Raw genomic sequence first — 26165 nt, forward strand, 5'->3', positions numbered from 1 at the left:
TGAGAATTAGAGGAATTAAAGGCAATAGGTTCAATGGGTTCTGTCAGTGTGTTGTCACGAGGTGATGCTGAGGATGTTCCCCACTGAGAACATACTAGCAGTGTAGGATCAAGAAGAAAAACAGAAAGGAGATCATTAGTTACTTTATGAGAAGCGTGACAGGGATAAAATGGGAGATCCTCATAGAAAATGACATCAATAGACACAAAGAATTTGCAATTGGTAGGAGAATAGCACTTGTATCCCTTTTGGGAGGGAGAATACCCAATAAAGATACAATTGTGAGCCTTGGGGTCTAATCTAGTTCAAGAGAGAGCATTGTTGTGAATATACACAATGCATACAAATACCTTAGGATCAATTGAAGATATATAGGGAGCATTTGGATATAAAGTACAAAGGGTTTGGAATTGCAAGGATTTAGAAAGAAAACGGTTCATCAAATAAGTTGTTGTAAGAACAGCTTCTCCCCAACAGAAATGAGGAACATTGATAGTAAACATCATAGCTCTAACCACTTCTAGGAGATGTCTATTTTTCCTTTCAGCCACCCCATTTTGTTGGGGTGTATATAGACAAAAGCTTTGATGAAAAATACCACGTTCGGCCAAATAGTTTGTGAAATCATGAGAAAAATACTCTCAGTCATTGTCAGTTCGAAGGATTTGAATAGAAGTTTGAAACATATTCAAAATGATCATCAATGAGGGTTATAAACCATCTAGAACCAGTGATATTAGGACATTTAGAAGGACCCCAAATATCACTATGTATCAAATAAAATGGTTTTGAGGGCTTATATGGTTGAATAGAATGGTGTGATCTAGGTTGTCTTACAAGAGTGCACTGTTCACATGAAAAAACTTCCTTTTTATTGATGAAAATTTCAGTATACAAGGATTTTAAGGAAAGCTAGGGTGCCCTAAACGTTTAAGCCATAACAAGACTTTGTCATTGGTTGTCTCATTTAGGACAGCTTTATTTGAAGAGGTATTTGGGAGATCCCTTGCCATATAGAAAAATACCATCTATTGCCTTAGCACTATCAATCATCCTCCCCAATACTTGATCCTGAAATAAACAATAGGAAGGGTAAAAGATTACACTGCAGTTCATATCCTTGGTAACTCTACTAATTGATGGTAAATTGTGTTCCAAACCAGGAACATATAGGTACAAATTTGAGCCTTAGTTTTGAGATACATATTGTTCCAATTCCCAAGGCAGGGGAGGTTGTGCCATCGGCTGTAGATATATCAATAGAGGAGTTACAAGGTGTATACTCAGTCATTAAACATTCAGAATTTGACATATGATACGATGCGCCAGTATCAACTATCCACGCATTCTTAGGAAGCCTCTTTGAAATTAAGGAATAGTGTTGAGAGTTACCTTGCAAGGCTATAGATGTTGTGGACTGAGGATTAGGTGAAGTTGATTAGGTTGTACCTTGATTGAGCAGCCTGTATAAGGCTTGGATCTGATCTTCGGATAGATTCAAACTTGGGTTGTTTCTGGTTTCATTGGACACCTCTGCAGCATAAGCTGATCTTGGGGCTTCCTTCTGGCGTCGTGGCTTCCAATTTGCTAGTTTGCCATGGATCTTCCAGCAAGTCTCCTTTGTGTGGTAGGCTTTCTTACAATGGTCACACAACATTTTTTGCCTTCCTTGATTTTTAAATAGAAAATCTCCCTGTTTGATAAAGGCAAGGGCCGAATTTTGATGATTTAAAACAGGATTATTTAGGTGTTGGAGCATTACTTTATGCCTGATTTCCTTCCTCCTTACTTCTGCAAATACTTCTCTAAGCGTAAGGGCTTTGTGCCCAAAACCCTTCCCCTAACTTCATCCAAATCAGGGTTAAGGCTACGTAAAAAATCAAAGATACGATCATTTTCTACCATCTTGTTGTATTTGTTACTATCAGCTGGACATTCCCAACTGACAGAATAAAACATATCCATTTCATGCCATAATTCCACCAAAATATTAAAATATTCAGTCAAACTGATCATACCTTGTTTTGTTGTTCTAATGGTTGACCTGAGTTCAAAGCTTTGAGAGGAGTTTTCCAGGTCAGAATACATCTCTTGAACTGAATCCCAGATCTCCTTTGTTGTCTCGTAGAGTACGTATGTTCTTCCAATTTTCAGCTCCATAGAGTTGATTAACCATGCCATGATAGTAGAATTTTTTGCCTCCCAAATGCCATAGGTGGCTACCGTAGTTGGTGGAGTGGGGACTGAACCGGTTACATAGTCTGCTTTACGCTTGCCTTTTAATCACCAGCATTACCGATTAAAATCGCTCTCCAAAATTACCCTCATTTAATTTGTGTTAGAGTAACTTGTAGAAGGTGATTATCAATAAGGGTTGTGGAAAAATTTGATGGAGAAGGAGATGGAGGAAGGGTGCTTGGAGAGCTTGTGGCTGAGGCTTTAGTTAGGGTAGGGTTTTGGTATGTTTTGGCCATGATCGAAACAACTAACTCGTTACTATTGTTTATGATCGAAACAGTAGCTCTGATACACTATGAAACAAGCTTAGGAGAACAAGAATGCTTGCTTAATTTCTATTGAATGCGTGTGAGAATAAATACAGGTTACATCCTAGTTTTTCCCCTATAAAGTAGAAAAAAATTTAGATAATCTATCCCCTAGAAACTAGGGTGAGTCATCTCCTAAAACTTAGGAGATATACCACACTTACAACAAACTTTACAACTTAAAATATAACTAAAAAAAAAATTAGGATTATCTATCTAATTTAAACTATACTGTGTGCTGATTCTTGCTTTATCCTCAATCTCTATCACACTCCTTTTCAACTTTGAATCCTTCTTCATTTGGATCTTCTAATCTTGTCCAACAATAATGATCAACAGTGGGCACATAGAAATCTATGAATTAGTCAACAAAAGCACATGCACCCATGAGTACATAGACTGATAGACAAACAGAGCATCAACAGAAATTGCAGCTCCAACATGGCAAAATGAGATTTCTGATGAACATTGTGCAAAAGTAAAATAAACTGCCAACTAAAGCCAAGGGTTTGTTAGACATAAGCTCTGTAAGTCCTCCTCTGCCCCACTTCAGCCTCCTTCCCTGAGTGGTTAAAATTTCTGTGCTGCTAGAGCAAACCCACTTAATAGCAAACTGACACTTATGTAAACTAGAAAAACAAAGAGAAAAACATCAACTATAAATGGGTAAATTGAAAACACAAAATTAAGCCACTACATTAGGCATAACCCCAAGCCACGCAGAAGCCCATGCATGCCCTTTCGTTGTTCTATTCACTAGATTACTAACAATCCCCCAGCTTTATTTGAAGCCTGCTCCATCACAGTTGAAATCCCTATCTTACAACATGAAATAACCCCCACTAAAAGAACAAGTACATAAGACGTATGCATGTCCACAACATAAAAACATTCAAGAGTATAATGAAATCAATTTGAGAACATCAATCTTTCAAGCACCAACCTAGTTCTGCAGGTACACAAGTAAAATTATCAAACTGGATGGAACGTTAGTTTCAATCACATGATGAATAATGAAATGATCTGAAGAGTAAGTAAAGAGCTAAACAGAACCTAAAATCACTTGTGCTGATTAAACTTACAAGGGGTGGGGTCCCTTGAGAAATACGCTCTACAGCAGAACACCATTGAGTATTAAACATGTATGGTCCTCCCACAGCTTGAAGGGCCATTGCACCCATACTCCCTACACTATTCAGTGTAGTAGAAACAGACTTTGTTGGAGATGGATTTTTCTGTATGGGAGGGGCCAGTCCAAAAAGAGCAACATAGAACCAAAGGTTGCGAAACAACTTTAAAAGTGAAGGCTCCACATCTACGCTAGGAACAAAATCTGAACATATTTCTGCAACAGCAGGAAGCAGAGGTCCAAGAAAATCCGCTCCACTCCTGTAGGTGCATGTCAAAGTCGAGAAAGAGTTAAACACATATGGCGGATCAGAATAATCAAATCAAAGCAGAAAGGAAAACATAAAAAGAGAAAAAAAGTCAAAAGCAGCACAACTATTAGTACATTGATTAAAAATATAAAAGCATGATAAAACATCAACCACACTATGTGATAGAAGTGCACCTTCCACTTTTAGACTCTGCAGCCAATCCAACATCCGAGCACAAAGATAGTAGACGATGACGATAGTCTACCCGCAATTTAGCATTGGAAAGTGAACTAGCAATTAAAAGAAATCCTGCAGGAAGAGTCTAGAATGATTGAACCAGTGAGCATCCTCTTTAGTATAATGAATTTCACTGAACTTGATGCTCTGAAATAGTGCTCATGTATAAAAAAAATTAGCATACCTCAACACGTTCAGTATTGGCTTCTGGTGCCTGGGTTTTACTTTCAGCTGAGCCAACACTTGAGAGTTTGTTCAAATAGCTCCTTGTCATCAGAACAACAGTTTCACGGTATGACTTCTCAAAACCTAAAGTTGCAATGCGAGAAACCGCATCAAGAAGCTGCAGGAGGTCAACAAGCATGGGTTCAGAAACTACGAAAGAGCAATTAACATGAGATAGATATTTTCAAGTTTAACAACATTAAAGAAAAAAAAAAGTCAAGTATAAAATGTCATAAACATGGATATACTTAATTTATCATATAAAGTGAAAGTTCCATACTCGTAATCGTAACAAGCCAGGAGTTGAAGCATCACCCTCTTCTAAACTCTCAATGAATAGTGGCAATATCATGTCTACTACTTCAGGCTTTTTAACAGTTACATTCAGATCAGCTAGCAAGCGTATAATGTTAAGCTGAATTGCAGGAACCGGCTGCTTCTGCTTCCCATCCTTATGATAATTTCAAAGAAAGCAACAGCTTTTATAACGCTGAGCAAATTGAGAAAACTAAAAGGTAACATTTGTCATTTTTCCGAATAAGATAAAAGTAAGACACTATTAGAACTATAAGATTTAAAACCTAATCTGGGAGTTAATATGCAACAAAAAAATTATGCACACAATTATAATGAGTAGAATATTCAGTACAACTATGCAGCACTAATTATGTAAAATACAGTTATATGGATATCAAGTCCAAAAGTTAAACACAAATGATAAGTGTGCTATCAAGAAACTTGAGCTTTAAGCATTGATCCACCATTTACATAAAATTAAAAAAAAAAAAAAAAAGAGCATAGATCCACCACCTCACTTCAGGTAAACTTAAAAGACAAACACACTTCCAAAGAAGATAAAATGTAGAATATTTAGTACAACCATCCAGCACCAGATTAAACAACACATGGGTCTATGGATATCAATTCCAAGAGTTAGGCACAAATGGTAAGTGTCCTATCAAGAAACTTGAGCTTTAAACATTGATCCACCACCTCATTTCAATCAACTAGAAAGGCAACAAACTTCCAAAGAAGCTGAAGTATACCACGTCTCAAACTTAAGATATTTCCCATCCGTGCAGAGGACGTGCCCCATATTTCACTCTGTTGATCATTCATTTGAGTTTATTTATTCATGGTATAATTACATAACACACCTGAAGTTTGCCATAAAATTTACTATCCCTTATACTTACTATTAACCTAACAGAAACCTACTGAAACCATTTCCAACCTATGTTTAGACCTTCATAGGAAAATTCTAAAAAAAAAAAAAATTGTTAACACAGTTCTCAGAGGTAGAGAAAAGTGTGGGCAAAGTTGTAAGTCCCAAAAATAAAAATAAAAAATCATTTGAGGGGACAAGCATCTATGGCACACATGCGATATGCATGAGCACATCTGAACATTTGAATATCTTCTACGTTTATTATTCATTAATTAGCAATGCAACGCAAACCTCTTCCTCACAATCACTTCTTTCACGAACACTTGTAGCTAGTCCCATGATAAAAGTGTCCACAGGAGACCGGTCCTTGCTCCAACCAAATTCAATTATCTCACAGCTTGCTCTCAAGACACTATCAAACATGGCCCCCTGGCTGTTGGCCCACGTGTCAGCCTGTTTGGAAAACGAAACATTGTATGTAACCAGTTTACCGCACTGTGCATTGAACAGAAAAGCCAGCTCTCAACCAATCCAAGGGAGATACCTGTGCACAAGTGGCTAGGACAAGGGGTTTAAGTCGAATGAGCAAAACCCTCAGCAACTGGCCTCCACGGGTGATGGCAATTTGGACAATTCCAGAAAGCAAAGAGCTGAAAAGCTCTTCACTTATTCTCAATTTTCGCCAACCCGAAAACAAGCATGCTTCAGCAGCATCAACCAACAGGCTAAGAGTACTGAGCAACAACTTTTTTGAAGACTTCCCATCAGAATCAATGGATGCAAGACTCTTAAGTTTTAACCTAGCAGCAGCTTGGAAAACGGATAGTTTTGTATTGATTCTAGCTTTTAGTAGCGGCCCTTGTTCTGTCCAGTCCCGCTTCCTTATCTGCCCACAAAACGAAACAACTGAATCACCACCTTCATTTTCAATTGAACCATCTCTTTAGAAATATTAGGCTACAACTGAACATGGCGTGGCAATGCATTTTTTACCTTTAGAAAAGCAGACATGGACTGGAGCTGTTCCTTGGCTATTATCCTAACCTGCTCCAACAGCTTCGGATCAATGTGTGATTTATCCAAAATGAACGTAATCAATTTGAATGCAATTTCTTGTTTCTCAAGGCTCTCCACTCGTTCCTCCTCGAAGGAGAGAACAAGCCGCTTGAGGGCCGCGGCACTCCCTCCTGCATCATTCGACCCAGCACTTGCTATACCTGTAACCAACTGGTCGACGCTGCTCTTCCACGCAACGCTGCCCCCATTCATCACAGACACAGACCCTCTTGACGCGGAACTGCTAGAGGAACCCGAAGCATTGGTCACTCCATTTCCTGGACTCGAACTCTCATTCGGTTGGTAATGATTTGCAGTAGCAGGCGAACTCCGAGAAGAAGATGCATCGGGGGTCGTCGGAACAAGTTCCCGGGGCGAACTTGGGGCGAAACTCAAAAATTGATTTAACAGACACGAAACCAAATTGTCGGCGTCAGAAGTAACAACGGGTAGGAAATTCTGTGATAGAGCCCGCAAAAAAGCCCTAAGAATCCCCGAATCTCCGTCCACATTACCAATTGCGGAGATCGCAATCTCTCCCATGAACCCCGCAACGTCGGTCGCCAAATCGGACGACAATTCCGTGGCCTTGGAGACATAACCCAGGAAATCCCCATAAAACAACGCAATCGAGTCGATCCCGAACGCTTGCGGCCAGAAGGGCGGGTTGAAGGACGCCGGAATCGCGCGGACAAAAGCGAGAACCAGCGACTGGGGGCGGTGATCGGCGTGGTCGGGGCATTTGGAGAGAAATCTGGCGACTGCGATCACGGCATGGAGCTGCGTCCTGGTAACCCTAGGAGATTCGACGAGCAGAGCCTCCGGGGGCGGGCATCTGCCGCACATCCATGAGAGCTTATCGGCGCATTGGTCGGGATTCTGCGCGATCAAGTCGCAGAGCTCCATCAGAGGCTCCATCCCCGTCCCCAACCCCATCCCCAATCCCCAAATCTACAGAGGATCGGCAAGAAAGAGAGGACAAAAACCTTTCCTTAACGACCAGTAGGTCAAAGGCCGATCAACCACACTTCCTCCGCCATACTAAGACAAACAATGCAGACAAATCTAGAATCAAAATCGCAGCTCAACACCAGCTACGTTCCCCAAATGCGAAATCCAAAGAGAGAGAGAGAGAGAGAGAGAGAGAGACTGATGCTGCACATAAAAATTAGAGATGGTGACAGCCAACGGTGGGATTAGGGTTTCAATTTGACGATGATCGTCGAGTCTGTACAGGTGGCGGTGGTCCTTCGGGCGAGAGCCATTTCTGTTTCTCTTTCTCTATCTCTATGTCTCGTGTTCTTCTCCCCTTTCTTATTATGAAGGCATACGGGTGGCATGTGTAGTATTTTCTGGTTTCTGCTGCGTCTGCATTGCCTCTCCCACATTCTTTCTTTTTTTTTTTTTTATCTGTTTTTTCTTTTCTTTTCTGTGTTTTTTCTTCGAGTTTTGGCCTTTGACCTCTATTTGTAACCGCCTTCTCTTGTCCGTGTCTGTCCGTCACCCTAGGACTTACGGTTATTTATTACCCTCCCCAAACCCAAACTAAAACTAGATCCCCTTCAATATGTTTTTAACTTTTTTAATATGGAAGTAATATTTATTATTTTATATAATTTGATAATCCTCGTTAATATCATAATTGTCCCATCACACGCCAGTTGTCTGTAAGCCTGCATAAAGGCCTCTTCTTTGTAAATATTTAAGAATCAGGAAAATCACTTTATAGAGGGACAAGTAAGACAACTTATGAGACCCGAACAAAATTAAATAACTATTTTGTTTGGAAAACAAAATTAGTCACGCGCTGTCTTTTATTTTATATTTTTAAATAAAAATACTATGCAAACGCTTAATTTTGACGTTTGAGATTATATTCTACATTATTAATATAATAAATAGTACAATATATATAGAAAAAAATTATGGTGATATAATGATAACTATGTTGCAATGACTCAAAGATTTCAAGGCACGAAAACTCGTTTTTCTTAAAATTTTGTTTGTCTCAAAATACAATGCGCAAGGGATCCAAACAAACCTCTAATATATAATTGAATAAAAAATAATATTTGTTGATGAATATGCAATTTCTAAAAACAAACTCGAACATACGGAATTAATAACAAACACAAGAAACTTTGTATTCTAATTATGCAGTAAAAGAATACAAAAAATAAGTTTTTATATGTATAAATATTATGAAATTTTATGTAAGAATGTAGGAGAAAAATAAGGAGAGAGAAATCATATGAATTCTTAAAGTATTTTCATCCAACAACACCCTAATTTATTTATAGAAAATGTTACAACCCTTCACCAAATGTACAATCATTCACATATATTACAATCCTTCACAAAATGATATAACTAATTATTGTGTATTACAATTCTTTTACCAAATGTACATCCTTTCACCAAATATTATAATAACTTAAATTAAATTTAAAACAAATGAGACACAATTCTTTATTAAATATTACAACCATTAATGTGTGTAAATAAAATTTAAAAAGTTACAACCTCTAATTCCTTGACTTTGATATATTCTCAAACAAGTGAAAGGTTGCAACCATTTTTTTGAAAATCTCTCCAACAATATATTAATGGACGTGTGTTAAAATTAAATATATAAGTAGCATTTTTATTTTTTTTTAAAATAAATTTCATGTATCATTCTTAAAGTTCAACTAAATTACATTGATTATCTTTATGTTTTTAGAAATGGTACGGACATCCCTTCAATTTTATAAATGTGAACCACTTAACTCTTATCATTAATTAACACCTATTATTTTTTTTTAAATTCTCAAAATATTTTCGTCTCTTCTATTATAATTAAAAAACTATTGCATCACCCGTGTGATGCACGAATATCACAAGGAAAAAAATAATCGTTAAAGTAGAAGTTACATAATTTAGTAGTTATAACAAATGAACATCATAATAAAAAAGTAAAAAATAAACAAAATAATCATATTATAATCATGAGAAATGAACAAACATATAACAAAATTAATTATTCAATTATTCCGGAATATGTATGCCCCTTTTTGTCTGACATTTTTTTTTTTGACTTTTTTTATACTTTTATCATGGTCTTTCTACTAACACATATATATGTCTTTAACAAAATATTGTATCCAACGTTTATAGTATTTGTGACTTATTAGAGTGAGATTAACGTCTACTATTTCTAATACACTATTTTCACTTTGATACACAAAACACTAAAAATGTGGCATGTCTTATTCTAAACTCTCAGTAGCAAGGTAATTACTTCGTATAAATGGTGATTTCTTGATCTATTTTATTAATTATTTGATTGAAGATGTTTCTCGTTCGTTATGATTTCAATATTATGTATGTTATTAAAATATCGCTCAATTATGATAAATTCTTGTGCAATATACTGAAAAGAATAATTTGTTCAGTGAAAAAAAAAAAGAATGAGGGTAATAATGTACCTAGGAACGTTAAATAGAAAAAGAAATAAGCAAATACATAAGTGTGAATCAGTAAAAAAGAAAAAGAAAAAAATAAATAATAAAAGAAAACAAAAAAATGTAGATCAAACAAATTGCCTAGATATAAATCCAGCAACAACCAAAATATTTAGAAATAAAAAATCTGCAAACCAAGTTTATCTTGCATAAGAAATTGTAACAAAAGCCAACAAATAAAATTAGTAGCAATTAACAAAACAACCTCAAAAGTTTTATAGAAATAGGTCATAATAATAATAAAAAAAAAACATTATAATTCGAAACCAATTAGATAAATTTTTTTCAGGTATCTTCCTTCTTGATCATCAATCGAATCTTCTTAGTTGCATTAGTCAACAAATTGCCAAAGAGAGCCCTTTTGGCAAAACACCCTTCATAGTTTTCCAATGTATCTATAACTCACGACTCGACTTCAGCGACGTAGTAACCTCATCATTAGATGAAGAAATCTAGAATATAATATCATTAATTAGTACTTATATCATACATATTAGGAACCCTCAAACTTATTTTACAAATATAGATATTAAATTCTAAAAATTGATGAAACATATTTTTCTCCTCAATTTCAGTCTTTTCAAATTTTCAATAAATATCAGACTTTTACTGTTGAGAAATATGAGCATAACACGTTAGAACATGTTTTAGCACATAGCCATTCTTAACACATTACAAACCTTAAAACCTTAAACACTATACTAACTTGACTTGTTTTTAACACATTGCAAACCTTAAAACCTTAAAATTATAACATTTAAAATTACAAAAAAATAAATTTAAACTAATAAAACTATATATAAAATAAAGATAATTTAAATAATTAATTAATTATATGAATGATAATAATCAAAATTTCAACATTGATTATCCATACATGACTTCACATATTTCTCCTAACAATCAATTATCACATTCAAAACATGTCAAATTTTTAAAAAATCAACCAAAAAAATTAAAAAATAAAATTATAACATTTAAGTTATATATAAAATTATAACATTTAAAATTATAAAAAAAATTTAAATTAATTAAATTATATATATATAATAAAGATAATTTAAATAATCAATTAATTATAATAATCAAATTTTCAAAATTGATTATCTATACATGATTTCACATCTTCTTCCTGATAATTAATTACAACATTCAAGATAAGTCAAAATTTTTAGAAAGTAACAAAAAAAAAAAAAAAACTATTAACTGAAAAACTTAGGCTGCGTTTTCTTTGTTGTTTTCAAATCATTTTTTATTTTCGATTTCTAAAATGATGAAAACGCGTTTTTTTTACTGTTTTTAAAAATATATTTTTGAAAATAAAAAAAAATTGTAAAGAAAACTCAAAACAACAAAAAGTTATTTTGAATTCATCCAAAATAAACTCTAAACTTAAAACATATTTATTTATTCATATTTTATTATTATAATGAAAAAAAATATTACAAAATTCATTAACTTTAAAATGTATATATATTTTTAATAATATATTAATATTAAATATTTCAAATTTATTGAATAATCAAATTTATTGAATAAAATATTATTAAAAAATATTTTTAAAATTTTAAAAGTAACGCGTTTTCTAATTTTTTATTTTGAGAAATAATTTTTTTAAAATAATAAAGAGAACGTGTTTTTAATTTTTTAAAAATAAATTATCAAAATAGAAAACTAAAAATTAATTCAAAATTCAAAACTAAAAATTGAAAAATAAAGAGAACACAGTCTTAATGTTAAAACAACTTGTAAAAAATTAAGTTGTTATACAAAATCTGTTCACTTTGACATAACTTTACATATTCATTATACATACATGAGTCAACTTTTTAAGAAAATAACAAAAAAAAAAGGTTAAAAAATAAAATTATAATATTTAAGCTATATATAAAATTATAACATTTAAAATTATAAAAAATATATTTAAATTAATTAAACTATATATAAATAAAGATAATTTAAATAATCAATTAATTATATAAATGATAATGATCAAAATTTTAAAATTAATTATTCATATGTGACTTCACATATTCCTCGTGCCAATAATAAAAATATAAAACATAATAAAATTAAATTTATTTTTTTAAAAAAATTACTTTGTACCCGATGGTATTACTTGATATCTCAAAATTTCTTCCGATTTAAAAAAATCTCATTTTTCTGTAATTTATTTTAATTAAAATTTTATATTAATTTTTAAGAATTAATAATATGGATTAGATATTATTGTCTTTTCATATACCATGCTTACACATTCTCCAAGCACTTTTAAGCTAAAAACAATTATGTACAGGTTCCAAGAATTATACGTTTTTCATAAATTTAGACTTAATTAATGATCTATGAAAATTCTATTTTGGGTAAGAAAAAAAATAAACAAAACATAATAAAATATCAAAATAGAAACTGAAAATGGGCAAGAAAAGAATTTTGCGGCTGTTTTGTTATAATATATAGCAAAATATTAATTTTATCAAAATAACTTAAATGACTTATTTAAAAAAATAAATTTAAATTAATTAACTAACATATAAAAAATAAAGATAATTAACTAATTATATAAATTATAATATTCAAAATTAATTATCTATATCTGATTTCACATCTTCTCCCTGACAATTAATTACCATGTTTAAGATAGGTCAAATTTTTTTGAAAGTAACAAAAAAATAAAGTTAAAAAATAACTATTAACTGGAAAGCTTAATGCTATGACGACTTTCAAAACATTAAATTGTTACACAAAACCTGTTCATATTGACAAACCAGAAACACGATTAAAATTAATTGATTGAAAACCAAAAGCATGGTTAAACTAATTAAATAAATGATAATAATCAATTAAGTTATATATAAAATTATAACATTTAAAATTTAAAATTAAATTAAATTAATTAAAATGTAAAATTATATAAAACTATAACATTTAAAATTGTAAAAAAAATAAAATAATTAAACTATATATAAAATAAAGATAATTTAAATAATCAATTAATTATATAAATGATAATAATCAAAATTTTAAAATTAATTATCCATACATGATTTTACATATTCCTCTTAGAAAGCTTAAAGTTAAAAAATAACTATTAATTATAAATTTTAATGTTGGGATGACTTCCAAACAATTAAATTATTACACAAAATCCGTTTACATTGACAAACCATAAATATGGTTAAAACTAATTGGTTGAAAATAAGAAAATATGGTTAAACTAATTAAATAAATGATAATAATTAATTAAGTTATATATAAAATTATAATAAAATAAATTTAAATTAATTAAATTATATATAAAATAAAGATAATTTAAATAATTAATTAATTATATAAATGACAATAATAAAATTTTTGAAATTTATTATCCATACATGACTTTACATATTTCTCCTAGCAATAATAAAAATATAAAACATAATAAATTTTTCAAAAGAAATATGACAATATGTGATAAATATAAATAGCCTATACAAAATATTAATTTTGTCAAAATAACTTAAACGACTTATTAAAATAATCTAATTTTGCCTAAATAACTAATTTAACATAACCTACCAACTAATTATTTTTTAAAATTAAGTAATAACATAAAAATATATATGATTTGTACTTTTTTTTGCATGATTTTGAAACTAATTAAGGGTTTTAGAGTTTTGAATGGTGGCTTTATTGAGAGAGAATGAGAGATAAATTATGGGAAATAAAATAAAAAAATTAATTTATTTTTTAAAAAAATTTACTTGGCACCCGATAGTATTACTTGATATTTCAAAATTTCTTTCGATTTAAAAAAATCTCATTTTTTTATAATTTATTTTAATTAAAATTTTATATTAATTTTTAAGAATTAATAATATGAATTAGATATTATTGTCTCTTCATATACCCTACTTGCACATTTTTCAAGCAATTTTTAGCTAAGTTCGTAAAACCCCTATTATATCTCAATGCTTGATGAACCCAATTTTCTAGGTTGGAACTAGTTTTTGTGTAGCAAGAAAAAAATCAAAACCCCAATTAGTAGTAAAGAAAACTTTTGAGAAACAAATGAGATTTTTCCTGTGAAGAGAGTTTACAAGTTTCTAATAAAATCTCATTGAAAACCCTAGTTGATAGAAAATGACAAAAATAAAAACTATTTGAAGAAATGTTCAAATTAAAAATATGGGTTAGTCAATAGCCACTAAAAAGGTAGTGAATTGAGTAAAAAAAATTTATTAAATTGAATTCTTTCCTTTTTAAATTCTTAAGCTTTTCTTATACAAATAAAATATTTGTTATAAATATATATGTTGTTTGAGAATGATAATAATATAAATACACAAACAATTATAATATTAACACAAGACATATAATGGTTCGGTATCTCCAACATCTACATCCACTATCTCAAAAAATCAACTCGACACTTGACGTTCCACTATAATCACACCAAGGTTTCCCAATAAGTTCACCTAGGAAACTTTTACACCATATCGAAATTTTTCACATAACTCACCCCAAAAACTAATACAACCCACCTAGATTATAATGGACTCTAGGATACTACTCACAATCCACAATTAATACAAATAAACAATCTTATGTCCAACAAACTCGAATTAATATGAATATGAATATAAGAACATATATTACAAGGCAAATATACAAATGATACAAAAAATACCAACAAGAATAAAACTTCTTATTTGCCTTAGGCTCCAAATGGATTGATCTTTCTAGCTTGAGCCTTGGATTACTTTGAATGAGAGCTTGGGTGATGATAGATCTTGATTGTGTATTAACTTCTCCAAAAAACTCTTCTTAATATATATACTTAAGCTTTTAACCAATCTGTAACGGTTAGAAAAAATTGACAATTGGAGTTTTGAACTTAACTGTTCTAAAACAGGAGTCGACTTCCATTTTAAATGTAAGCCAATTTTAGTTATATAAGAGTTAATTTATCCACTGTTAGAGTTGACTATTCGAAATACACTAATACTATCAGGTCGACTCTACATAACTTGTTTCCAACTGAGTCGACTGCATAACTCACAGTCAACCGTTCATGATCGGGAGTGGACACTTAGACCATATTTAAAAAAAAAAAATTAGATTTACTTGATAATAAAATCAATAGCATATATACATTATAACATATTTACATTTATTTAGTTTAAGTAAATGAAAGATAAAATATAAATTAAAGAAATTATAGACATTTACTTTAATACATAAGTGTAAATAGGAAAGTACCCCCATTTGAATTTAATAAAAATATCTAAAAAATCAAAATTTATAACAATAAGAAAATATAATTTTGGTTTTAGTATAAATTAACTCGGGATTTAGTGATTTTCCCACCTCTAAAGACACACTTTCTATTTCTTAAAAAATTTATTAAAAATTATTTTAACAACAATGAATATTACCTATCAAAATATCAGGAGATAGTTTTTCAAAAAGAAAATATTTTCTTATATGTCTCCTTATAATGCGTTAATTTTTTAGATTTAAAAAAATAACATTTATTGATACACAAAATACTATAATACTTAAAATATATTTTCCACTATAAGATATATTAAAAATACATTAAGGGATTTAAATATATCAAAAATAGTTTTACTAAAATTATATTTTGTTAAACATCAAAATACACAATAAGTTGATTGGAGTAATTTGGCTCAACAAATTTTATTTTATTAGTTAATTATAAGAAAATGCATGATATTTTTTAAAACATAAAAGCACTTGATGTAATTTCACCAAATCTAATTTTTTAATCCAAAAATAATAGACTAAACACGGACACAAATCCAGATTAACATAAGACATTAAACGCAATCTCGAACTCTAGTTTAATTTTTCAGGTACAATAATTTATTTATAATGTCAAAAAAGAGCATCCCATGTTATAAGACACATAATGAAAAAAAAAACCAATCCAATATCAACTAGTATTATCAGAGACCATCAATATGAGAAGTTTAGGGCTCTTGTTTCCGTATTTCAATTTTTAGTTTTTAATTTTAAATTTATTTTTTATTTTATATTTTAAGTATCTATTTTAAAATTATTGAAAATGCGTTATTTTTATTTGTAGCGTTTTCTATATTTGTGATAAAAATAATCAAAATGAATTTTATTATTTTGAGTTTTTTTTTATATTTTAAAAAATATTTTTAAAAATATAAAAATAAACACGTTTTCACTGTTTATAAAATTAAAAATTAAAAATAATTTAAAAACAATAAAGAGAATAGCGTCTTAATTTTTATAAGTATTTTTTATGTAAAAGAATACAAAATGGTAAGATAGTGAGATTAATAATTGTAATTTTACTTTCAAGGATATAAAATATAAATTGACTACATGGTTTTGTACAAGAACATTAAAAATACATGCACAAGCCTCTGCCCTATGGTCCTTGTGAAAAGGAAAAGAGATTGCACCCCACCCCACCCCACCGGCGCGTTACTCGATTGGAAAACGCCCTCCTTAAAAATGTTGATGCACATAGGCCCAGTATCCCTTTAGACTACCCGATCAGTTACTGTCTCGGAAGGAGTATCCGAGGCAAGCTGCCTAATACGGATATTAAGGAAAACAAATCAAACAATTCAACTGCGTTGCGGTGGGGGTGGGTCTTTTTTTATGCAGAATATACCTCAACTTAAATAAATAAATGTAATAATTATAAAAAAATAGGGTATGGATTAAGAGATAATAGGTGTAACTATGTGCATTTATTATACTCAGTTTTTAGCATTTAAAAAATCAATTAGATTGTTTGACTAATAAAAATAATGTGTAATAAATATATGTTATAATTTAAAAATAATATGCACTTATTATCCCTTAATTATTGTCCTAATAATAATAATTAGCATTACCGTAAAACATATACTTAGTGATCTTAATTAAGCTGGATAAAGAGACAATATAGCTAGTAGCAATTGAACATATTAATTAATTTATATATATATAGCTGAGTTGTTTTGATTGGAATATGTATCCATAAAAATAAACAACGAGAATGTTCTTTAAAAATAAAATTATTATATTTTGTGTCATTCAGCAATGAGAGTATATATATATATATATATATAGTTAGTTATTCATTTTGTATAAATTTTACATCGATGCACTATAATTTACTTTCATAGTAAACAACTCTATATATGTAAGGTTATTCCTATTAAAGTAAGTGCACTGTAACAATTTCGTGTTAAAATAAAGAAAATAAAAAAAATAAATTGAGTCAAGATATACACATTAGTTAATTAATTAGAAATTCATAATTAATTTGGAGCTGAATTCAAAGTTTTTGGATAAATGTTTCTAAATAATGATATTTGAAATTTGAAAAATCAAATTCAAATATCAAATGGTTTGACACATCAACCTGAATTTACAGAGTAAATAATCAAATTTACGAAACCATATATATATATATATATATACGATCAGTGAGTTTGAAAGCAGATAATGAAAGGCAACTGGAAAGCAGAAGCGTAAACATCATTGATTATGTTAAGATCGATGACATCAAAAGATCGATCGAGTTTCAAAAGGAAAACTGTGCAAATTACATAAATCCAATATTAATATATGATCAAGAGTAGTTTTCGTTTTTCTTAATTTTTGTTAAAAAGTTCAAGCTCCAAACATGGCAGAATCGTTCGTCGACTTCACTTTTTACAGCTAACTAGAAAGCCATGCATGCAAGAACACAGGACCACATTGATTGACAAACAAACACGAACTTAAGAAATCATCTACATATATAATTAATGAAATCAAAATAAATCATGTTCCAGTCAAGAACAAACATTAATGGCCAGTTTAATATATAACAAAGGTTTAATAAAGTAGCATCCACAATAAATGATCGAGACCCAGAAAATTGTTGTCTTGTTCAATGCATAAGGATTCAAGATGACATGAAAACAAGTTCATCAGCCACAGAACCAGATCATAGAGAGAAACCAATATCATCGAATCAAGTTCCAAACCAACCCTAAGAACCCGAAACTACAAATCTAAAGCAACACAAACCATTGAAACAAAAGGAGATTAAGGAAGAAAAAGACTAGATCAAATGTAGAGATCATGCGCATGGAAGTTGATCGATCTCAGCGATCGAACGGTCCGGTGGGATCGAGCTGTTTGCAGAGATTGAGGTAAGTAAGGTAAAGAACCCGATCTTTCGCGCCGGTCCGATGATTTCCGGTGTGCTTGCAGAAGTACTTCAACTGCTCAAGCGTGCAGCAACCAAGCATCTGGCCAAGAAACAAGAAAAGCCAGTTGATCGTTTTCTTTTTCTCCGAAAGCACGGGCTTGACGCAGTTTTCTTGCTCGCAGAATCGGCATTTCGGAAGGATTGGATTCATCCAAACGTCGGGAGCACGATCGTGCATGGCGTCCTTGTTCTTGACGACGAATGTTCCAACTTCAATAAACTTCTCCCGGACATCGTACTCGATCTCGTAGAGCCGCTCGCAGCGCTTGCACTGGACTCTGCCGGAGATGGCGAAGATTTGTCTTTCGATCAACTGGTTGAGGCTCTGGACGGCGGCGCGTCGGTTGGTGGCCCACGGATACGGAGCCGGCACGGTCTCGTTCACCGGCAGTTGGGCGCTGCTGCGGCGGCCACGGCCGGTCCGCGGAGGGACGGGTTGAGGGATTTCAGGCGGCGGCCGGGAGGGATGGTGGGAAGAGAGGCTCAGAGCAAGAAAATCCGTGTCGTCGTCGTCTTCGCCGACTTGGCAGAGTTGTCGGACGTCCTGGCTGTGCAGCCTCATTTGGTCTAATTCTCTGTGGCCGGCCATGGTGTCTTTCTTGTGCATGCAGTTGCAGGGGAGAGAAAATAGGGCCAGGGGAGGATGAGAAAGAGGAAGAAAATGAAAGAAAATTGGAGGAAAAAGATTACAACGTATATATATTTATAGATGATGAGAGGATGATGCGAAGCGAGGAGATAGGGGATGAATAGGAGAAAGGGATTGGGTTAGTTGAAATTAGAGTTCTTTCGAATTCAAAAGTGTCCATTCAAATTCCTTCTCTTTACTCTCTAGCTACTTTTAGGGTTTTGAGGCGACTGGTCTTTGATACGACAGAAACCATGAAATGCCCTTTGAATTCGCAAATTTCGTGCACTTATATGCATACCCACCCACCCACCAACCCCCCCGTTACCAAATATTTCTCCATCCCATTCATTCATTAAATCATCATGCAAGCAACATATTACATTAATATTCTCAAATCGGATCATCAACCTTAATTAGAAAATTAAAGGACTAATTAATTAAGCTTGATTAATTAAAAGACAACTGGAACGAACTGGGTGGGTTAATAAATATATATATGAGTAAGATAGTAGTAGTGTATTTTTTTTTATTATAATTCTTATATATATATATATTTTGATTGATTCCATAAATTAAATTAAATAATGATTTATCTTAACTAAAATTTTGAAATTTTGAAGGTTACTTGATTATAACAGCACTGCGATCAAATCGGGAGTCCTGCCTAAGAAATTACAAACCTCATCATCACTTCCTACTCCGTCTCTCCAAATTAATATTAATTAAAAGTTAAAACCACTTCATTGTGGTGCTGCAATAATTAATTTCTTGAATTTTCATTTTCAAGGTGTCCCCAATCAGGCATTTTAATTTAATTATTATTATTATTATTATGCCCGCCATCCCAGGGACTGCTCACCCCCCTCCTCTTCCTTCCCAATGTCCGCATTGACACCCACAACCTGGTCAATAATTTTTTAACTAGTTTTAACAAAAGAAAATTAGTTAGTTTATCTAATTCTAATTATTAATTATTAGATAAAAGCAAATACAATTTAGTTTATCGTATTTTTACAAAAAAAAATTTCATATGTCTAGAGCATTATTGGTCAAACTATATTATAAATGTATCTTATTATATAAATATACCTTGAGATAAATATCACTCTTGCGTGGTCCTCCATCGCTTGTGCTCTCGATTTCAACAGATGAGCTAAATTACATGTGTAGATTTTGTCTCATTGTGTAGGGTAAAGAGTCGAACTCACGATTTATTAGTTCGAATTTCAACTTATTATGGTCCAGTCATTTGGTCTATGCCCTGAGACTTATTATAAATATAACTTATTAATGGTTGTTGTTGTCTAAGTATAATAATATTTTTTTTATGCGTCTCACTGAACTTGCGAGTGACCAATCTACAGATGACTTGCAAGAAAGAAATCGGTTAGCTAAGGGCATGGGTGACTCCTCGTTTACCAACTTATCTTCTCAAGGCGTGTCACTATTTTGGGATTTATATATATATATATATATTTTACTCCTAATACCATCTCTAAATTTTCAAAATACAACATTTAAAAATCCTTAAGACATATATATTTAGCATTCCAAATGATAAGCTAAGAAATAATAAATTAAATACTTGCGGAAGCAAAATTGAAACTTAATGGGATATTATAATCACAAATGAATTCAAACCAAATAATATTGTTCTCAATAACTATAAAAATTACAATATATCTAACAGACATATCAACATATAATAACTATATATAACATGCCACCTATTACGAAGATTCTCACAACTTTTCATTGTATAAGTGTAAGACTATTATATAACTATCAATACAATCACATCTTAGTAATCTCCTATCCTTTCCTATTGCTCGTCTCACCTGAAAACTTGAATATTTTAGTGACGAAGTCCCAATTAAAAGATGAATCTTCTAAGTGAAAATTTAAAATAATTTTCATGAATGAATGATACATGGACATGAATCAACCGACACCTTAGAATAGCTTTCGTTTACATTCTAGTCTCGGCACGGAACCCTTGACAGTCATCCAGGCAATCACACACGACACGAGATACTTCTACAATAATTTAGACAAAACTCACTTAAAAAAAATGCAGGCCTTGCTACTAGATCAATATCTCATCCCACCATGATTAACATGGATGACACAATTATCGATATATTAATAATTTCACATTCAATGCAATATCACAATTACCGAGGCAACATAACATGCATATATATAACAAGATGTTTATAAATCACATATATTTTGGCAAACCCTCGTGAAATTCACGCTCAATTTAGGCAAATCATTTCACGTATAATTTTCAGAAAAGAAATCACTCACTTTGATCTATCTACTTAAGCTTTCTCGAATTTTGTGTCTTGTCTCGAGACTTGTGCCCTGATATTTTTTCTAACTAATTTTTTTTAAAAATTAAATTAAATTCCCTAATTTTCAAAATTTTCCCATAATTTTTTCATTTTTTTTTCCATTTTTCCTTACCTCACACACCCATACCCACGCGCCTTCTCCAGTCATCTTCTCTTATTGTCCTCTTGTCGTCAACCATTGATTTTACTTTGATTTCTTGATTTTTCTTCTTCTTTCTTGCTCTATTCTTCCATCCGAACATCATGGGCTTACTGGTGGCTCGAAAATCCGGCCAAAGCACCTTCAAATCAGCCGATTACAGCGCGTTTCCAACAGTTCTTTTGATTTTTCGACGATGCTTGAAACACCCTCAAACCAATATTAAAATCCCTCAAACTCTCCAAAAATTCTCTCCTTTACTTAGAGAATAAAACCCCTCTATTCATTTTCCTTAATTTTTCCCCGAATGCTTGAATTTCTTGGTTGAAATTTGGTGAAACCCCTTGGCCATAACCCACCTATTTATAGTCATTTTCGGCCGATTTTTTGGCCAATCCAGTTGTTTCCTTGCCTCGGTCATCTTCCCCTAGGCCTTGATGGCCTAGCCCTTCCCCGGGACGTCGATAAGACGTGTTGCCGGCAGCCACAATGTGACTGTCAGCTTGTTTGCAGTGTTCACACTACATTTTGCATTTTTGCCCCTCAATTTTTCCCTCTTTCACTTTGACCCCTTGCCCCCAAGTCCTTTAGTTTTCAAAAATTATACTTTAATCCCATAACTTTGAAATATTATACTTTTGCTTCAATAAAAATTATAATATTTAAGCCCCATAAAAATTTTCAAGTATTACATTTCACATGGGCCCTCCGATGTTTAAATCAACCTACCAATGAGAGTGTAGAATACAAAGAAAATAGAGGTATGTACAATATGTGTAGAATTGTGAGAGTACCTTTACTAAAAGAAAAATCTCCTATTTATAGAAATGGAAAAGACTGACAGATAGAGAAAGTTCCCCAATCTCTAGTGAGCATCTTGAGCTCTCTCTTAGATTTGTAGGCGAGCATTTTGAAGGTATGATTGATTTCATCATTCGCAATCTCATGTGAGTAGTGTTCAGAGGTTAAGTCTGTCGGGGCTTGTAGTCTACCGGAAAGGTTTCTTATGCAATTGGGAGAAAGGCTTTTCGAGTCTAAATGGCCCACGATAATCTGTTGAACAATAGTGGCCAAGTGATGCACGAATTTTCGAGAGGGTCTCTCGAAGACCTTGAGAAAATCTCTTAAGTGAGGTCACTCGACCGATATCTCTCAATTTCTATTGTTTAATCTCTCAATTGATGTCTCTTGGTCAATCGGTCTTAGCCTCTTGATCACTCGGTCATCCAATGATCTCATGCACCTCCAATGATCTAATGCACCTGTGACTTGTTTATATGAATTTTTTCTTCTGATAAGTTTTTGGGCATTTTTCTTCGAGTTCGGGCTTATTTTTGGGCATCAGCTCACTTTCTTAAATACAACAATTGTCATCCAAAATAGTGGTATTTTTGTTTATAGGATAAATTAAAAAAAATCACATTTTCAAATTTAGAATAACTTGTAAAATTTTTCAACACTAACATCTATATAGCCTTTTAAAACCTTGAAATTATATACTATTGTCAGTTTTTTGGGTGTATTTTTCTATTATAACAGACGAGTTTAATTTGACATGTTAAAAATATTCCGTTGTAATGTATGCCTCGGGTTGTTAAAAATATAAAATTTCTTTTGAAATAAGGATAATTAATGGTAAGGATTGTATTTAGTGTAATGATTAATCATTAATAAATATATCTTATTTTTAGATAAATTACATTGTTTTTAGTTTTAAAATAATCATATTAATTGATAAATAAAATATATTTTATTATCAACCCAGGAAAGGAACCAAAAACAGAGAAAAATCCAGCACTCTCCAGAGATTCCTTTTGAGCTTTAATATTACATAACCTTTTAATAGCAAGCAAGCATATATAGACATTATATTAATTTTTAGTGGTAGTCGCAGAAACCCTATAACATTGTTGGCTGAGAAGCAATGACAAATCGGCATTCCTGGCCTCATTCCGGCCAGCCGGAATGCCATGTGGTCGGCGCTCCATTCCGACGTGTCCCCGTGGCAAACAGCAACTGCTCCCACCCTGCTACCATCATCATCCCCAACAAGTACAACCTTGAATGCTTTATTCCCACTCTCTTGGCTGTGGCAATACAACACTGCATAAGGATAAGCTAATATGTGACAAACCACCATTTTCTCGGATGAAGAAATTTCCAATATGGTGTAGTTTTGGAAAAGACATGAAATTGATGAATTTGGGAGCTGGGTGGTTAGAGCTTTGAAATGGGTATTTCCTTCTAATCCGAAGACAGAGCTTACGAAATCAAGCATGGATTCTAATGAAGTAACACAAGCTTTTCTCTCCCCCTTATGGGTTCTTGCTCGCATTGAACTAGGGTTCCTTCCATGGATTTGGCTTGGAGAGATCCTTGAGGTATTGAGAATAGGTTGAGGATGTCTGGAAGCTGTTTTAGTGAGAAAGGAATGGAGCTGGCTTCTTCCCTGCTCAAAAAGTGAGGATGAAGGGTCCAATTTTCTGGGAAAATGAATGAGCATTGTTTTCCAAGGAAACAGATCGTTCAAGGTGAAGAATCCCAGCTCTGAAGTCTCCATTGAGGGCGAATGACTGGATTGCATGTGATGGTTTCCTTGCAAGCTTTCCTCGTTTTTCTTCCTTATTCCATAGCCGCCACTGCACTGCAACAAGATGAACACAAATAATTTTTTATGTCAAATTTAAAACTAATATTTTACTTCCCCCATAAATTGAAGAGTAATGCTATTCGGTCAGCCTCAATGCCACCCTCAGTGCCATTCTACGATATATCGCGATATATCGCTACCAAAATATCGCGATATATCACGAACAAAACAGCAGGCTTTCCTCCTACGAAATTCAAATTTTTGAAATCCCTTTCTCTCTCTAACCCCTGTGTCTCTCTCTCCCGCGCTGCAAACCCACTGCCCTTCTCTCTCTCTCGCGCGCTGCAAACCCACTGCCTCTCCCTTCTTCCCTTTTCCTTCCCCTTCTGACCGTGGCTTCTTCCCCTTCCGACTGCAAACCCACTGCCCATCACTTTCTCTCTCGCGCTGCAAACCCACTGCCTCTCCCTTCCTCTTCCGACCGTGCCTTCTTCCCCTTCCGGTTGTAAACCCACTGCCTCTCTCTCTCTCTCTCTCTCTCTCTCCCGTGCTACAAACCCACTACTTCTCCCTTCCCTTTCCGGCCGTGAAGAAATTCTGTTTCTCTCGTTTTTTTTTTTTCAACAAGAAGCACTCTTTTGGAGAGAAAAAGCAACTGAAGAAGAAGATAAAGCGATGGAGGGCCTCTCGTATGAAACAAGATCCAGTTGTTTGGAGAGCTTTGGCCGGGAAAGGAGAGAGCCAGAGGATGAAATTTTTGAACTTGTAGAGGAAACAATGGAAAAGGAAGAAAAGGAGACGACGAAGAGCAACCTAATAGTTGGGCTGTGGAGGATCGACGAAGACGACGACGAGGAGACATGGGTGATGAGCAAGAAGAATAAGGAGAAGAAACATGTGTTTCTTCAAGGCTATGTAGAGGCGGCTAATGAGCTTGATCTGGAGAGGGGGAAGAGCTTGACTGGTGAGGATCTGGATGAGTTGAAAGGATGTCTGGATTTAGGGTTTGGATTTAGCTATGAAGAAATCCCTGAGCTCTGTAACACCTTGCTGGCTCTTGAGCTTTGCTATTCAATGAGCCAGAGGTTTCTTGATGACCACCAGAAGTCTGCAGACTCCCCGTCGTCGGCCACCGAGACATGCTCGTCCCCGTGGGGGCCGATTGCCAACTGGAAGATTTCCAGTCCTGGTGTGTCATCTCTTTAAATGTCTTAAAATTGCTTAATTTATAGTTGGCTTGCTCTGAAAACTTCTTAATTAGTGTTTCCATGCTTTGTTTGTTGGAGAGTTATCTGCAAAGCTCGTTACTTAGAGGAAATTATGAATTGGGTTTCTAGGCTTTTAAATTAGTAGTCTTTCTGTGTGACTATTGATGCAAATTTAAAATGGGTTCTTCCAATTATGAAGTGAATTTTTAGGCTGAAAAGAATTCATTTTAACTCATGAAATTGTAGTGCCAAAAATGCCAAATTGTGTTACTTTCTTCATCTTGTAATATGCCCCCCTTGCCGGATCTTTCCTTTGACAACCCATAAGTCTTGTTCGAATTTACAAAACAGTAGTAAATGTTATTAACCTTTCTTTTGTTTATTTGTGGCAGGACATTCCACCATTCTATATTATATTGTATTTATAGCAAAGACAGGAATGGTGTATGCATGCAAGGTTTGAGCATTGTTGATTGTTAATGGGTGATGGCTGAAGAATTTTGGCTTTAGGCTCTGCCATCTTTATCTTATTCTGTGCGGTGTAAACATATGGCAAAATTTCATTACCTTGTAAAAGTCTAAAACTTTTATCATGTTTTGAGCAATAAGATGTTGAAGATTGAATTCAGACAATGGGAGCAATAAGAAATTATTTCTTAGATTATTTTTGGTAAAACTTTTTAGTCAGTTGTTGGAAACTACTTATTTTATTACTAAACAACAAGAAGTTAAATTACATTATATATTTGCATTATTATGGTCAGGTCTATTCTCTTGTTGGCGTCAAATTTTCCCAACGCAAGAGGGGGGCGCATTTTTTTCTACAAATCAGAACCTCAAGATTGACAACATTGATGATGTCATTCCCCAATCTAATTCCAAATAAACTTAAAGGC

At 32.9% G+C, this 26165-nt stretch overlaps 4 protein-coding genes across 4 annotated transcripts in view; 1 reads left to right on the top strand and 3 right to left on the bottom strand.

Annotated features, from left to right (window-relative positions):
* LOC127805532 (phosphatidylinositol 4-kinase alpha 1) overlaps positions 1–7990 on the bottom strand; it is a 48299-nt gene extending 40309 nt beyond the window's left edge. The window contains exons 1-7 of the mRNA XM_052342294.1: positions 6549–7990; positions 6100–6441; positions 5847–6008; positions 4668–4838; positions 4347–4505; positions 4120–4247; positions 3629–3935 (exon numbers count right to left, since the gene is read on the bottom strand). Coding sequence (XP_052198254.1) covers positions 3629–3935; positions 4120–4247; positions 4347–4505; positions 4668–4838; positions 5847–6008; positions 6100–6441; positions 6549–7547 — 2268 coding nt within the window. The 5' untranslated portion in view covers positions 7548–7990. The remainder of the gene's footprint in view (positions 1–3628; positions 3936–4119; positions 4248–4346; positions 4506–4667; positions 4839–5846; positions 6009–6099; positions 6442–6548) is intronic.
* A 10247-nt stretch (positions 7991–18237) lies between these two features.
* LOC127793562 (uncharacterized) lies at positions 18238–18933 on the bottom strand. Its single transcript, XM_052324324.1, has one exon. It carries the CDS (start codon positions 18931–18933, stop codon positions 18238–18240), a length of 696 nt encoding a protein of 231 aa, XP_052180284.1.
* A 4294-nt stretch (positions 18934–23227) lies between these two features.
* LOC127793569 (BURP domain protein USPL1-like) lies at positions 23228–23988 on the bottom strand (the record flags this gene model as incomplete). The annotated part of the gene is given in 2 exon segments (XM_052324336.1): positions 23228–23790; positions 23793–23988. Coding segments are annotated over 2 exon segments (759 nt in total), but the record flags the coding sequence as incomplete, so codon positions are not given.
* Positions 23989–24364: 376 nt separating this feature from the next.
* LOC127788135 (uncharacterized) lies at positions 24365–25881 on the top strand. Its single transcript, XM_052316247.1, has one exon. The coding sequence runs from the start codon at positions 24737–24739 to the stop codon at positions 25265–25267; it is 531 nt and encodes a 176-aa protein (XP_052172207.1). The 5' UTR covers positions 24365–24736; the 3' UTR covers positions 25268–25881.
* The last annotated feature ends 284 nt before the right edge of the window (positions 25882–26165 follow it).

This window comes from Diospyros lotus, chromosome 1 (assembly GCF_014633365.1).
Source record: "Diospyros lotus cultivar Yz01 chromosome 1, ASM1463336v1, whole genome shotgun sequence".
NCBI lineage: Eukaryota > Viridiplantae > Streptophyta > Magnoliopsida > Ericales > Ebenaceae > Diospyros > Diospyros lotus.